We start from the raw sequence: 14520 nt of genomic DNA, 5'->3' as shown, positions 1-14520 counted from the left end.
GTGGCCTGGGCTCTGGGTTGGGACCTGCTCACCAGCATGCTGCTGTTCTTTGACACCCTTACGTGGGAGCTGGGGCCTGGTCTCCAGCTACATGGTGTCACCTTGAGGCGCCAGATCCCGAGTCGAGGATCAGAGTCTTAGCAGATCAGTGCTAGGGGAGAAAGACAGAATTTCTAAAGTCAGTGGCCTGTGTTCACATCTCCAGCCACTCACCCACTGTGGTTTCAGCAGGGTCCCATCTCTGAGCCTTCATCTGTCAAGCGGGCATAATGCAGGTCTACAGTCCCTTCTCTGAGGCCTTGGGGCCAGAAGGATTTTGAAAATTAGTAATTTTTGTATTTTAGAATATCAGAGAGAGTACATAATGAGCAGCAACCTGTAACCAAACACATTAATATTTGCCGAGCAAAATCTCTGAATGTTCAGGTTGCAGGGGAATAGAAAATAAACAGTTAGGTTTTGCCACCAAAATACTTAGGAAGAATCTTTTGTTTTGGGGAGCTTTTTGGATTTTGGAATTCCAAATAAGGGATAGTAGCTGCTTTGAAGGGTTGCTGTGCAGACTAGGAGCGATTCAGGTAACGAACGCTCCAAGCCCAGTCCCTGGTGAGGTGGGTGCTCCATCCATGGCAGCGTCGTTAGTGATGCTAATAGCAATAGTTATTAATATCATCATTGCCATCACTGCCTTCTTTGGGCCTGGCCAGCAGTCCCTTCTGGCAGCAGGACTCTCCCCGAGGAGCCCTGTGCCTGAGTGGCAAATGGGCACAGGGGGCCCCCATTGGATCTGGGGCCCCATCTGTTTACAAAGTGCCCTTTGGGTGGGACAGGAGGCTGAGAGGCACAGGAGAGGGCCAAGGATGATCAGCCCAGCCCCTTCTCTTGGAATGTGATGCCTGCTTGGCTGGTCCTTGGGTTGGGGACAGTTCTGTTCAAGCTCTCCCATTTTGTGGACCTTTCTGAGGCCTCATGGCGTGCGTATGGGGGGCGCGTCAAGTTTCACTACTGTTTCTCTGTGCTCTTGCATGCTCCTGGCCGGAAGGGGAGGGTCAGGGCACATCCTAAAGGCCTAGCCTGTCCCCCAGGTCCTAGAGGCCCCCCTGACTGTGACCTCCTGGGGTTCCTAAGATCCCAGAACCCACCCTGCTCCCCATTCCCTTCTTCCCAGGCTTTGCATAACTTAGAGAGGATCAGGCCGCAGCTTTCCCCACCCCTCTTGGCCCACTCTGAATCAGGGAAGTTACCTCCTGGCGCACAGGAGTTGGCAGGGGCATTTTGGCCAGACAGGCAGGGCATGAGGCAAACCGTCAGTCCCTGAAAAGAACCTCTAAGGAGCCAGAGTGTCATGTGCTTTTTCCTGGGCCAGCTGCCCTCCCTCTGGCTCCCTGTCCCTCCATCTCTCACTGGGGTGGGGGTGAGAGCTGAGATGTGCCCTAATCTGGGGTTCAGCCACCTATCACCTGGGCCTAGGGCAGGAACCAGAGGAGGTGTGGGAGGACAGGGCCATCCTGGCGCTGAAATGGTTAGGACGGTGGAAGAAAGAACCCTAGAACTTCCAGGCACCTGTTCTTTTTTGTTCATCTGATGGTTTAAAAACTCAAATGGCTGCCTTGCTTGCCTCCCTGACCTTTACTACTGACCCACTGGGTCCCAGTGGCTTCCTGGGCCTGAAGCTTGGCATGCTGTGCTCCCACTGATCCCAGGCCGGGACTAATGGTGGTTTAACCCTTAGGCAGGAGCTGCCCCCGAGGCCCGGCTGACCCCCGCAGAGGAGGCCCACCAGCGGCTTGAGAGGATCTTCACAGCTTCTGTAATGCCACCTCTCATGTGCAGTTCCCCACTGCTGGCACACCTCTTCCTTGAGGCTGGCGGCCAGACTGTGTGTGTCTGTGTGTGGGAGCCCCTGGCTATGGAAGGCCTGGGGGCCAGAGGAGCTTCCCACTTGAAGAAATGAGAGAAGGGCACTGCGGAGGGTCTGAGCACAGTGAGGCTGTTCCTCCAGGGATCCCAGAGCCCTGTGCCTGTGGGAGGGGCCCCTCCTGGCTAGGGATCCAGCCCCCTTCTCTGGCCCCGTTCTCTTCCCCGGAGGATGTGTCTTGGTGCCGGGGTCTGATGGGTGGCGAGGCAGGGAGCTGACACTCCCCTTTTTTGAGAGCCCCACTCTCCACACCCAGGTGGGGCCTGTTAACTGCTTGCCCATTTCTAACAGGCAAAGTCCAAGGCCTGGCTGACTCCCTTCCTCTCCAGAAAGGCCTTTAAGTAACAAGACAGAGACAGAGAGGTCAATGCTGACCACAGGGTCTGCCCATGGTCCCTTGGTTCTTGGGCATTGGCAGGTGGACCTGGATGGGGTGATGTCTTCACTTGCCATGGGGTGGTGTGCCTGCCTGGGGGTGGTGGGAGTGGTGCAGGGGTGCAGGAAGGGTTTGAAGAAGGGGTCCTAGACTTGGGGCTACTGGTGGTCTTGTTCTGTGAGAGGTGCAGGAATGACAGCTCTGAAGGGCAGCCCTTGGCACAGGGAACGGCATCCTTGGGTGTATGTTGGAGACCAGGGGCAGCCCTGTGCTGGGATCTGGTGGCTACAGGAGAGCTAGGCTGGGAAGTACCCTGAAGATAAGGCCAGAGGCTCCCAGTGGGCCCAGGTTCTGGGTGTGGTAAGGTGGCCTGGCACACAGAAGAGGAGCCTAATTCAGAGGGGACTTGATGGGCAGCCCAGGAGAGACTGTGGCCAGAGGCAGAGTGGCACACTCCTGCCCAGGCCACAGGAAATGACTTACCAGAGCATCCTCTCTGAGAAATCTCACCGTAACAAGTCTTCACCAAGCTGGGCTTCTCCTTCCTGGTCTGGCCTCTCCTGGACTGGACACACTTCACCTGCCCAGGCCAGCTCCCCGGTCCTGTTGCTAAGCTCCTCCCACCTCCACCCTGTACCTTGGGCAGCAGGAGGATGCCGTCCATTGGCCAGGGTGCTTGCTGAAGGGGACATGCCAATGGTCTGCTTGTCTTCACCCCTCTTCTCTCTCTCTTCTTTGCTTGCTGCTGGTAGCTGGACCCTGAGGCCGCCTCTCCTGCCCAGAGCCAGGTAGGGTGCTCCTGCGCCCCTCAGGAGCCCTCCACTTCCTCCGGTGACTACCCGCCACCCCTGCCCTGTACCTGGGCTGGCGTCTGTGCTCGGGCCTCATGCTGGAGTGTAAGGCCTCTTTCCCCTTCCGGCTCCCACCCGGTTTCTGGGGGGATACTCCGGGGAGGCAGTGCCAGGAGTTTGTGATGGGGCAGTTCTATGTGAGGCCTTTGGAGAGTGTCTAGACTGTCACCACTCGAGTTTGGCCTCTGTGGCACATGGTCCTTAGCCACTGGAATCCAAGGGCCTGGCCAGAATTTTGGTTTCTAGGTGTTTCAATTCTGCTCAATCTGGGAAGAAAAAGCTGAAAAGGCTGAATCCCCACCACCTCCCTCCCCCATCCCAGGCCTGAAGATGTGGCGTTCTCTGTCTCCACCTGCTGGCCATTGTGGGAATTAGTTATAGGCCATGACCTTTGATGTCACCTTATTCACCAAAACACCTGACCATAGAACGTGTCCATTCATGACAAAGGCTTCACCGATCTCATGTTATTTGGAAGAAAATAAAACGTTGTAATTATTTTTATAAAGCTGCACTTCTTCAAATATGAAGAACTAGCCTTTTTTTAAAATGTCTTCACTTAACAATTTAAAATGTTGACAACTGCATAGTGATCCTCGTCTTTGAAGGGTCGTTTCACTGGTCATGACTCCCAGAGTCTGAGGACCGCTGCTGCAGCCCAGCCTTCTTACCCTAAAGCTGGGAAGGGCAGTCAGCGAGGGAGAGAGAGATCTGAAGCCAGAGTCCAACCTGGGGGCAGGACCCAGATCTCTTTTTCTTTCAGCGCCAAGAAATGCGACAAAGACAAGTCTTCTTATTTTATTTTCTTATCCTTTCCAATCCCTCACCCAGGGTCTCCACCTCGGCTTCAGGTCTCATGAGGGTGGGGGACTCTAGGAGACTCATTGCACCTCCCAGCTGGAGACCCTTGCAGAGTGTAGGCTGGGGCTAGCCTGAGGGCTGCTCAATGCCACAGGTGTGTGTGTGTGACCTTCCCCCAACCAGGGACCACTGGATGACCCTGCTACCCTTTCACCTACCCACAACAAAAGGAGCCCGATGGGCCATGGGAGCCGGGCCTGTCCCCTTGGTACCATTTCTGCCCAGCTCAAGTCTTCCTAGGGGGTGCCAGGTTTGGCAGCCCGACACCCTGTCAATGCTTGCAAAATGCTTCTTTCTGACTGGCGACCACCTGGGGCCTCTGGGGATTCTCAGCCCCTTTATACCCATTCTGGTGCCCATCCCTGTGACATGCAAGTCTCTTCCTGTGTTGACAGAGCTGTGCTGCCCCTCCTCGCCCCCTCCATATCTCTGGCCATGCTGCTTCATGCCCCTGTATGGCCTCAGCATGTCCACATAGGTCTGTGCACCTGCCACCTTCTGGCATATACATCTGAACACCGTCCCCCATCCAGTAGAGCATCCTCTGGAGGGGAGGGACAGGCCAAGGCTAGGACTCAGGACGTGCTTATCATTTTGCATTACAAAGTCCTCAGTAGACACTTCTCTCCTCAGGTCTGAGGAGATGCCCTTTCCCAGCTCTGTGAAGGAGGGCCTATCAGTTGGATGAAGGGAGAAGCAGGGCATGAAAGGTCAAGTAGCTGTGGCCCAGGGTGAGGGGTGTGGGTTCCGGATGCTGATCCTACAGCCTTTGCAGGAGATTGGGAACGAGAGCGGCTGATGGTAGATCCTGGTGATTTGCTTGCCTGGGGTCTGCTCTCTCCTGGGTACGTGCTCCATGTGTCTCTGTCCTTCCAGACCCTCAAGGCAGGAATGGTCCCTAGCTCTGTGTCCTTGTCCTTAGCGCTCCTCAGGACCACTACTGCCTCCTGGCTTCCCAACCTTCATCTTCTGACACCTCTGATGTCCCCTGTTCTGTGTCTGTCATCCAGCTGTCCCCCTCGCCCAGTGGCTCATCTGGAAACCCTTCCCCTCACATTTCTCCTGTCTCCTGCTGTCCTTGTCTCTGTTTTCTAGAACAGAGTCTGACTATTTATTCTTCCCCTCCCTCTGATAGGTGAAGACAGAAGAGCAGATTGCAGCTGAGGAGGCCTGGTATGAGACAGAGAAGGTGTGGCTGGTCCATAAGGATGGTTTCTCCCTGGGTGAGTCTGGGGCAGCCCAGGGTGCAGATGCCTGGGCCTCTCGGATTTCAGGGATGAGCGTGCCTTCTGGGTCTGATGAGGGCTGGGTGCTGAGATAGGAGAGGTTGGTGATATAGTGGGGAGGAGGCAGGACCATGAAAGGCCCAAAGAGGGTCTTAAAAGGCTTTCCAGGCCCGTGTCTGACTGTCTGTCCCCCTTCTGCAGCCAGTCAGCTCAAATCTGAGGAGCTCAGCTTGCCGGAGGGGAAGGTGCGTGTGAAGCTAGACCATGATGGAGCCATCTTGGATGTGGACGAGGATGACGTAGAGAAGGTTTGCAGGAGGCTGGTGGCAGGCACAGGAGGTGGGCTCAGCAGGGCAGGCCTGTCCCCTGGCAGTGCAGACAGGTTCTGCATCTTCAGTGCCTGCCTGCCTGTCCTGTCACACAGGCCAATGCTCCCTCATGCGATCGTTTGGAAGATCTGGCCTCACTGGTGTACCTCAACGAGTCCAGCGTCCTGCACACACTGCGCCAGCGCTATGGTGCTAGTCTGCTGTACACGTACGCTGGCCCCAGCCTCCTCGTCCTCAGCCCCCGTGGGGCCCCTGCTGTGTACTCAGAGAAGGTACAGTGCCCCCTAAGCTACCCTGCTGCCTCGTAGACCCACCCACCCACTACTACTCCCCCTTCCTTTGCTCTGCCCCTTCCCCTTGGCATCCCACTGGGCTCCTGTCCACTCTCACAGTTCACGTTGGGAAGAGGAGTCATTTCAAGGGGTAGGGACAAAAGGCCCTCCCCCAACCTTTAACAGAGGCCAAGACTTGACTAGTATCTGCATTTTCATGCATGGCCTTAGCCTCGGAATCCAACAGCTCCCCTGCAGTGAAAGGCCCAAAAAGATGTGGACCTTGAGAGTGAGGGGTGTCCAAGTGTTCCCTGCTCCCTGCCAGGGGTATGGCTGGACACTCTCACCAGGGCATCTCGGGTGACCCATCCTAGGGAGGCTGGTGCTCTGACCAGGCATCCAGGACAATTAGGAAAGGCGGCAGCAGCTGGCCTGAGCCTACCCCTTCCCTCCATCCCTCTCCTGCCCAAGGTGATGCACATGTTCAAGGGGTGTCGGCGGGAGGACATGGCACCCCACATCTACGCCGTGGCCCAGAACGCATACAGGGCAATGCTGATGAGCCGTCAGGACCAGTCCATCATCCTCCTGGGCAGTAGTGGCAGTGGCAAGACCACCAGCTGCCAGCATCTGGTGCAATACCTGGCCACCATTGCAGGCACTAGCGGGAACAAGGTGTTTTCTGGTGAGGCAGTGACAACTGGGAAAACTTAGAATAGACTGGGGAGAGGGGGCTGAGGGTGGAGGTCCCTCCTGGGTGCCAACTATTTTTCTCCCTGGCCTCTTCGTGTCCTCAAAACCCCTCTGTCCCTGGTCAGTTCTGGTCTGAGTAACTCCGAGCCTTCATGCAGTGGGGAAACAGCTGTGGCTGGGCCTCCCATTCTGCCTGGGCCTCTGGAGCCCATGGCTGGGGTGAGCTGCCCCTGGCTTTCCTGATGACCCCTGGGCCTGTCTTCTGCAGTGGAGAAGTGGCAGGCTCTGTACACTCTCCTGGAAGCCTTTGGCAATAGCCCTACCATCATGAACGGCAATGCCACCCGCTTCTCCCAGATCCTCTCCCTGGACTTTGACCAAGCTGGCCAGGTGGCCTCGGCCTCCATTCAGGTGAGTGGACACTCAGGGTGTAGGAGATTAACCCCCTAATTTCATGCCCTGGGAATCAGGCTCTTTCCTGTGCCTCATTTTCCTGGGATTCTGCCCCAACAAAATGGACCCTGGCACAGCAGGGTTGAACAGATCTGCCCTGAGCCTTTGTCATTCTGCCCCCGATGGCTCCTGTCCTAGGTGGGGCCTGGCTCGGTTTCCTGCCCATTCTGGGGTGGCCACACCCTACTGCTGGGGCCCTGGCCCTGCACTTAGCGGCTTCTCTCAGGCTGATTTCACTCAAGGAGGTCTGGCTCATCAGTAAAGTGAGGCCCAGCCGAGGCTGACTCCCTTCCATGCTGAATGAAGTATCTCATCACAAAGTGTCCAGCTCCCCAAGAAGACCATGCCTGGGGGGTCAGCAGGTCCCCTCCACGAGCTGGGCCTGTCTTCTTCCCCCTGGCTCTGCCCCAAGTTTGACCCTCAGGTGATCTGGCCTCTGGGTGAGCATCTTGAGGATAAGGTATAACTGCTTGTTCCCGGGGGCATGGTTCTTTCTGGTGTGGAGTGGGAGAAGCTTGACCTGGCACTGCCCTCCTTGCCCATACCCTCCATGCTGTGCCACAGACGATGCTTCTGGAGAAGCTGCGCGTGGCTCGACGCCCAGCCAGTGAGGCCACATTCAACATCTTCTACTACCTGCTGGCCTGTGGGGATGGCACCCTCAGGTGAGATGGGACAGAGGGAACAGGGAGGGTGCTCTGTGCTCCAGCCTACCGATGGCTCCTGGATCTTGCCACTTGATTGCATCCCATACCGATTATTTATTGCATGCCTGCTACATGTTAGGCTCTGAGCTAGGCCCTGGGGATGGCGAGATAAGTGAGCCATAGGCCCTGCCTGGGAGGAACTACCTGGCCCTGGGCACAGGGGCCTGGATATTTGTGAGGGGCACAATTGACCCTTCAGTGTTCCCAGGGCCTACTAGGATCTCTGCATCCATGAAGCCAGGTCTAGAGAGGAAAACACAGATGCAGGGTGATCAGGGACTTCCCCACAGTCACATGGCTAGTCTGAGGCTGAGCCGGTGATGGAGTCCACACTGGGGCCAAAAGCCCGAGCCTTTTTCGGTGCCTTTCACACTGGCCCTCCCAGCCCACATGTTGGCTCCCCTGCCAGGCTCTTTCCCTTAGACCCTCAGACTTGCTGTCTGTATTAGCTGAAAAAGGGATAAATGATAAGGCTGAGCACACAGCCCCAGGGCATTATCCTCTTGGGCTCTTCTTGTAACTGAGGGCACAGTCTCTCTCCTGGCTGGATCACCCTTCAGGAGGGTTCCTTGCTCCCTGCCAAGGGTATGGCTGGACACTCTTACCATGGCTTCTCTGGTGACCCATCCTAGGGAGGCTGGTGCTCTGCCCAGGCATCCAGGCCAATTGGGAAAGGCAGCAGCAACTGGCCTAACAGTAGGGCATGATGGACAGACAGAACTCAGAGGCTGGAAGCTGAGTCTGTCTGTCTCTGCCCTGGGTGGGGGTGGCCTTGATGGGGATCAAGCACCGTACTGATGCGTCCTTTGTACCCCTAGGACAGAGCTCCACTTGAACCACTTGGCAGAGAACAATGTGTTTGGGATTGTACCACTGGCCAAGGTGAGGGGACACTGGGGACTGGGTTGGCAGCCCTGGGTCTTGGGGGTAGGAGAAGCCTCTAATGGCCTGGGGTGCTCCATGGAAGGAGCAGGAGCTTGGCTCCATTTTGGCGGCTCTATGCTAGCCTTGCCCTCTCTGAGAGTCCAGCAGCGTGGGGGTATGCCAGAAGGGACAGCCCCTCTGAGCTCCAGTGCCAGCGTGCCCGCCTGTCCTTGCAGCCCGAGGAGAAGCAGAAGGCGGCTCAGCAGTTCAGTAAGCTGCAGACGGCCATGAAGGTGCTGGGCATCTCACCCGATGAACAGAAAGCCTGCTGGCTCATCCTGGCTGCCATCTACCACCTGGGGGCTGCAGGCGCCACCAAAGGTAACCTGCAGTGGGTCCCAACAGCCTGGCCTGTCGCCCAGGAGAGCTTGTAGGGGCCCTGCCCACCCCAGTTTGTTCTGGCCCAGCACAGATTCATCTGTTATCAGACACCCCTCTTTTGCTTATGCCTCTTCCCGGTCCCCCACGTCAGAGCAGAAGGCTCCAAATACCTGGAGAAGCATCTCTGCCAATGATGGATGAGGCGTGGACTTAGATGGCAGTGACCAGGAGCACTGTGAAGACCAGGGGGCTGGGGGTCCAGAGGTTGAGGGGCAAGAGAAAGGCACTAACTTGGAGCAGTCCCCCGGAATAACTCTCCTTCTTGTTCCCTTCCTGACAGAGGCCCCCGAGGAGCAAGCGGGTAACTGACCTTGGCCCCTCCCTAGGGTGTAGGGGCCACCTGGCCCCATCTTGGTGCTTGCTCTGGCTCTCTCTGGGGGCTGGGCTTGTTGGGTCATAGCAGAGGGGACTGGCCTGAGAGAAGCCCCAGAGTTCAGGGTGGAGAGGGCGCCTCTGGCTGTGGAGCTTCTCGGAGTCCCAGCAATAGCTGCTTCTACCACTTTTGCGTCCAGCTCCTGGGACCTTTCAGGATGCCCTCTATGGGGCTTAGGTGGGGTAGGGTGGGCTTGCTTCCTGGGGCTTCCCAAGGCCAGTTTTCCCTGAGTCTTCCCTTCTCCCCACTGGGTTGGTAGCAGGTGTCTCTCCCTCTTGCATGTCAGGGTGGAGGCCACTAGGGGGCAGCAGGCACCATGGTAACAAATGAGCTGCAGCTTCAGGGCCTCTGCTTGGGGGCTTGTGAATGGCTAGAGCTTGGTCTGGCTTGGAAGAGCTCTGCTGCCTTCCTCTGAGATTACGTTGGTGGGCGGGTGCTCTGATCACCTCTTCACCACTTTCTCCTCCAGTTTAAGGAAAGGGATGCTGCCTCTGAGCAGCACCTTGGGCTTGGGCTTCATCTCCCCCTGGGGTGTGAGGGGCCCCAGGCTGTTTAGCAGGATTGAGACAGCACTGGTGGGTGGGTGCATGGAGGAACAGGTGTCTGAGTGTTAGGCTCCTTATGATCCCAGCAGGTGGCATCCCTGCCAGAGAGGAAGCAGGCTCTGAGTTAAAGAAGTTGCCTCCAGATTGTGGGGGTGGGAAGGTGGGTGCACGTGTGGCCGTGTCTTGAGGAAGTTCTTTCACTCTGAGGGGTTCACAAGCCCAGGTTTCCTGTAACCCTACTCAGCGCTGACTGCAGGTGGAGAGCTCTGGGCATGTCAGCACATGGACCTTGCTGAACAGGGTCTGTTACCTCCTCAGAGCTTCTAGTATTTTCCGGGGGAGGCACGGGGTGTGGTAGAATATCTTTGTAGGTCTATGTGTGTGTGTGTCAGTGTGATTACATCCATAAACATAGTCCTTTGAGATTGTAAGTGTGTGTGTGTTTGTGTTTCTAAGTCTGAATGTGGTTGTGTTTTCTCGCCTGCTCATCCTCACAAACCCCCACCCCCCGCAGCCCCTTCCCGTGGGCCTGGCGGGCTCAGTTGATGACTGTTTGCTAACATGCTGTTTTTCTTTGCATGCTGCATGCTGGTCCTTTGCCTTACAGAAGCTGCCGAAGGTAAACCTGGTTTCTTGTTAGCTTTCCCTAATTGCCACGATTAGACACATGTTGGCTGAGGCGTCTGTCTGCGTGGGTTGTTCCCTTTCTCCTGCGGCTTTTTCGCCTCCCCACTGTTGGCATGGGTGGGTGTTTGTGATCTCCCTTGGCAGACGCCTAGGGGTTAGAGGGAGGGTCCTGAGGCATTCATGGAAGGGAGAGGCACTAGGACTCTCTCATGATGTCCCCCACAGGCAGAGGCAGTTCTTGTGCTCATCGTGGGTGGGCTGGCTCATCCTCACACTGTCCTTCACCAAGTTGGCACCCTTGGGGAAGGACACGCCCCCTAAAAGGGATGTTCACAGCTGACTGGGTGCCCTCTGGTGGCAGCAGTGTGGAGTTACCTCCTCTTTTAGGACCTACTCATTCTCTCCACCCCCAATGGACACAGGAAGCCCTGGCAGCTGCTGACTGTCCTCATTCTGCCTGAAGCCCTTCTGGTGTCATCAGGGCTGGTTTTTCCTCTGGAAGATGCCCACTCCCCAGTCCTATAGGAGCGAGGGAGCCAAAGCACACAGTGGTCATCAAATGGCCTAAGAAGGAAGACCCAAGATGCCAGATCCCTTTTTTCTACCCCATAGCTGGGCGCAAGCAGTTTGCACGCCATGAGTGGGCCCAGAAGGCTGCATACCTGTTGGGCTGCAGCCTGGAGGAGCTCTCCTCGGCCATCTTCAAGCACCAGCACAAGGGGGGCACCCTGCAGCGCTCTACCTCCTTCCGCCAGGGCCCTGAGGAGAGCGGCCTGGGAGATGGCACAGGTACCCTGAGCCCCTTGGCTGGTGGATGTGATTCTGAGGCCTCCTCCCGGGCTCATTGCTGTCTCTGGCGTGGGGAGACTGCTGGGGTGAATAGATGCTTCCCTCATGGGGAGAGGCCAGCCCCAGGGCCCCATGCTGACTTGGCCCTGGGTGGGTATGGAGCTCACCCAGGTGGGGATTCCCAGGGAGCCGGAGATAGAGCTGATCCTCTTGCCCCACAGGCCCCAAACTGAGTGCGCTGGAGTGCTTAGAGGGCATGGCGTCTGGCCTCTACAGCGAGCTCTTCACCCTTCTTGTCTCCCTGGTGAACAGGTGAGCGCCAGGCAGGACCCAGCAACTTGCCTGCTTCCTGTCCTGTTGAAGGTAGAGTTGGTGCCTCTGTGCTTGTGTGATTGCTGAGGCAGAGCCATCCTCCACCAGCAGAGGGCTCACTGCCCTTGCAGGCGAGAAGAGGCACATCTTCTACCAGGGTCCTGGGCACCCACGTGGGGATGGAGATTTGGCGTGGGGCAGGGTGGGGCTGCCTGGACACCAGGGGCAGACCAGTGGGGGCTGTTCAGTGGTACGGCCCTGGCCACCTCTCACCCAGGCTTTCCCTGTGAAGGGCTCTCAAGTCCAGCCAGCACTCGCTCTGCTCTATGATGATTGTGGACACTCCAGGCTTCCAGAACCCTGAGCAGGGTGGTTCAGCCCGCGGAGCCTCCTTTGAGGAGCTGTGCCACAACTACGCCCAGGACCGGCTGCAGAGGCTCTTCCATGAGCGCACCTTTGTGCAGGAGTTGGAAAGATACAAGGAGGTAGCACTTGACCTTGCCTCTGCCTGCCACCCCCACCCCCCCGCCTCACCTTCTGGCCCTGGCACCCTCAGGGAGGGCATCTGGGATGAGGGAAGGCGCCACCTTCCCCCTGGCTGCTCTCTTCCCAGCTTTTACTCTCTGGTCATTTCTGTCCCCGTGTGCTCTCTAGCGTAGGAGTCTTTTCCTGCCTCAGGCTACATTCTTTGAGCAGAGTTTGCGCTCTGCGAAGCTGCAGAGGCATTCAGGGTGCCTGGGAGCCCCTCCTTGCCTTCCTTCAAGGCACCCACCTAGGCCCTGTGACTTGCCACCATGCAGTTCCTGCTGACACATGGAGGCCTGGCCTTCCCTGTCTCCTGATCTGTTAAGGTGGCGATTGATTATTTAGGGCCCCTCAATAAAAGGGTGTCCCAGAAGGGATGAGATCTGGAAATCCTACCTCATGTGGAGGTGAGTTGAACTAACTGGGCAGGATATTTATCTTGGATGAGAGAAGATTCAGGAGGAAGATGTCCATTGTCTTCAAGTCAAGGATGATTGTGTGGAGTCGAAAGTAGGCTTACTCTGCATAGCCTAATCAACTGATGCGAATAACAGGAGCATATGCCCTTAGCTCAGTATAAAAAGAAGCTAGAGGGATTTTAGCTGTCCAAAGACATGATGTGGCGCCTTGCGAGGTGGAGAGCTTTTGTCAGTCAGGCTTCTTGGGGGAAGCTTCTGCACGGGACAGGAGATCAGGCTTGTTGACCCCAGCGTTCCCTCCTGGCCTGCTCATGGGGATGTGACCCACGCCTGGCTCCATGTTCACAACCGCTCTGCCTTCCTTCCTAGGAGAACATCGAGTTGGCGTTTGATGACTTGGAGCCAGCCACGGACGATTCAGTGGCCGCTGTGGACCAAGCCTCCCATCAGTCTCTGGTAGGAATTCCAGCGAGGGCCTGGACTGGCCTTTTCTCTCCTCTCCCGCTCCTCTTCCTCGGTAGAGCCCTTCTGTGCGCTGCCTCCAGGGTGCCACTGTGGGCTGAGGGGGCCCAGCAGTCAGGCCCAGACACCAAGCTTTAGAACTTTGGGCCTGCCCCTCAGCCGATCTGGCCAGGAAGGTGGCACCTTCTTCTGCCCTGGGGCGGTGGGGAGCCCTGGCCCCTGGGTTCTGAGCCAGGCGGGAGGGCGTACCTCTTCTCTTAACAGCTGAGGCTCAGGCCCTGTCCTGTGACTGGCTGAGCCTGAAATGTGTCTGCCAGGAGCCCTGGTGTCTCCTCCTAGGTGATGAGGGCCTGGCTAGACCCAGAGGACATAGTCATTCCCTCCTGTTGTCCCCAAGAAGAGGACTGATGCAGCCTAGCAGAGCTAAGCGAGGAAGCAGCCTTCCACCCAAACGGGGAGACAGTGCTCAGCTATAAAATGCCCACTGAGGGACTCTGGATATTAGCCCTCGCCCTTCAGCCTTGGGCATGGGCTTCATCACCCTTTGGACTAGCATCTTGGGCACCTTGCTGCCTAGGGGACTGGGTGGCCTGATGAGCACTTGACATTGTCCACTGTCTTCAGTTAGGGAGTTGCATAGGTGCTCTGTTGGAGAATTGGCATTTTTGCTGGGCTGCTGATCTCCCTCCTCTGCTTTGAGTCCTGCTTCCCTGTCCCTCTGCCCTGCAGGAAGGCCTGGCACAAGGAGGTAGGGATCTAGGAGAGTGAATGTCCCCCTGGGACAAATGTCTAAAGTGCCCAGTTCCATGTCTCCCCAGGGAAGCTGGCTTTTCTTTTCCTGACACCTGGGCTCCCACAGTGGCCTCCCTCAAGAGCCTTTGCCATTCCCAGGAGGTACAGGGCTGTCAGTCCACGTGGCTTAGGAGCAGCAACGCATCAGACAGTGTGTTTGGAGGGGGCTTGCCATCCTTTCCCTTCTTCGCTCTTCCCTATCTGATGGGCCTTGGCAGTGGACAGCTGCACCTCTGGGGATGGGGGCCCCTGAGTGCCCAGCCTGCCACTCTCCACTCGATGGCTTCGTTGCTTATTCCTGCCACGCGGCTTCAGCCACTCTGGGACGTAGTTACCCATCAGTCCTTGGCCGCATTCTGCTTCCTCCTGGTAGTCACCCTCATTCCCTTGGGCAGCTGTGTGGCATAGATGCAGGCAGCTGGGGTCAAAGAGAGGGAACATGGCACTTCTCACTTCTCTTGTCCCCCAATCCCTTAAGGCTAAGCCAGAACGGGGCCTGGGGAAACTTCAGTCCTTCTTGCCCAAGGAAGACTTGGAAATTCCAGTGAAAGTCACCTTCAGACCGATGTGGCCACAGGCCTAGTTTGTTTGGCCTGCATGGGGTATGAGAAATCAGAATTTAGTATTTCTGCCTTCTCTTGAAAAACTGGAGGTTTTATCACACTAGGCCAGCATTCTTCCAGGA

At 56.9% G+C, this 14520-nt stretch overlaps 1 protein-coding gene across 40 annotated transcripts in view; it reads left to right on the top strand.

Annotated features, from left to right (window-relative positions):
- The window catches only part of MYO18A (myosin XVIIIA), a 95668-nt gene that overhangs the window by 44010 nt on the left and 37138 nt on the right, over positions 1-14520 (top strand). For 11 of the 40 annotated variants that reach the window (XM_070562778.1, XM_070562756.1, XM_070562786.1 and 8 more), the window contains 12 exons: positions 5142-5229; positions 5434-5540; positions 5657-5833; positions 6305-6518; positions 6795-6937; positions 7544-7644; positions 8505-8568; positions 8787-8931; positions 11149-11325; positions 11547-11637; positions 11930-12122; positions 12951-13037. In XM_070562778.1, the coding sequence (XP_070418879.1) occupies positions 5142-5229; positions 5434-5540; positions 5657-5833; positions 6305-6518; positions 6795-6937; positions 7544-7644; positions 8505-8568; positions 8787-8931; positions 11149-11325; positions 11547-11637; positions 11930-12122; positions 12951-13037 (1587 nt within the window). Of the gene's footprint in view, positions 1-1732; positions 1811-3046; positions 3191-5141; positions 5230-5433; positions 5541-5656; positions 5834-6304; positions 6519-6794; positions 6938-7543; positions 7645-8504; positions 8569-8786; positions 8937-9271; positions 9293-10516; positions 10529-11141; positions 11326-11546; positions 11638-11929; positions 12123-12950; positions 13038-14520 lie in introns of all 40 variants that reach the window. The other 29 variants (XM_070562780.1, XM_070562773.1, XM_070562751.1 and 26 more) reach the window with 13 other exon arrangements.

This window comes from Equus przewalskii, chromosome 10 (assembly GCF_037783145.1).
Source record: "Equus przewalskii isolate Varuska chromosome 10, EquPr2, whole genome shotgun sequence".
NCBI lineage: Eukaryota > Metazoa > Chordata > Mammalia > Perissodactyla > Equidae > Equus > Equus przewalskii.
This window is presented reverse-complemented; position numbering and strand designations above follow the sequence as displayed.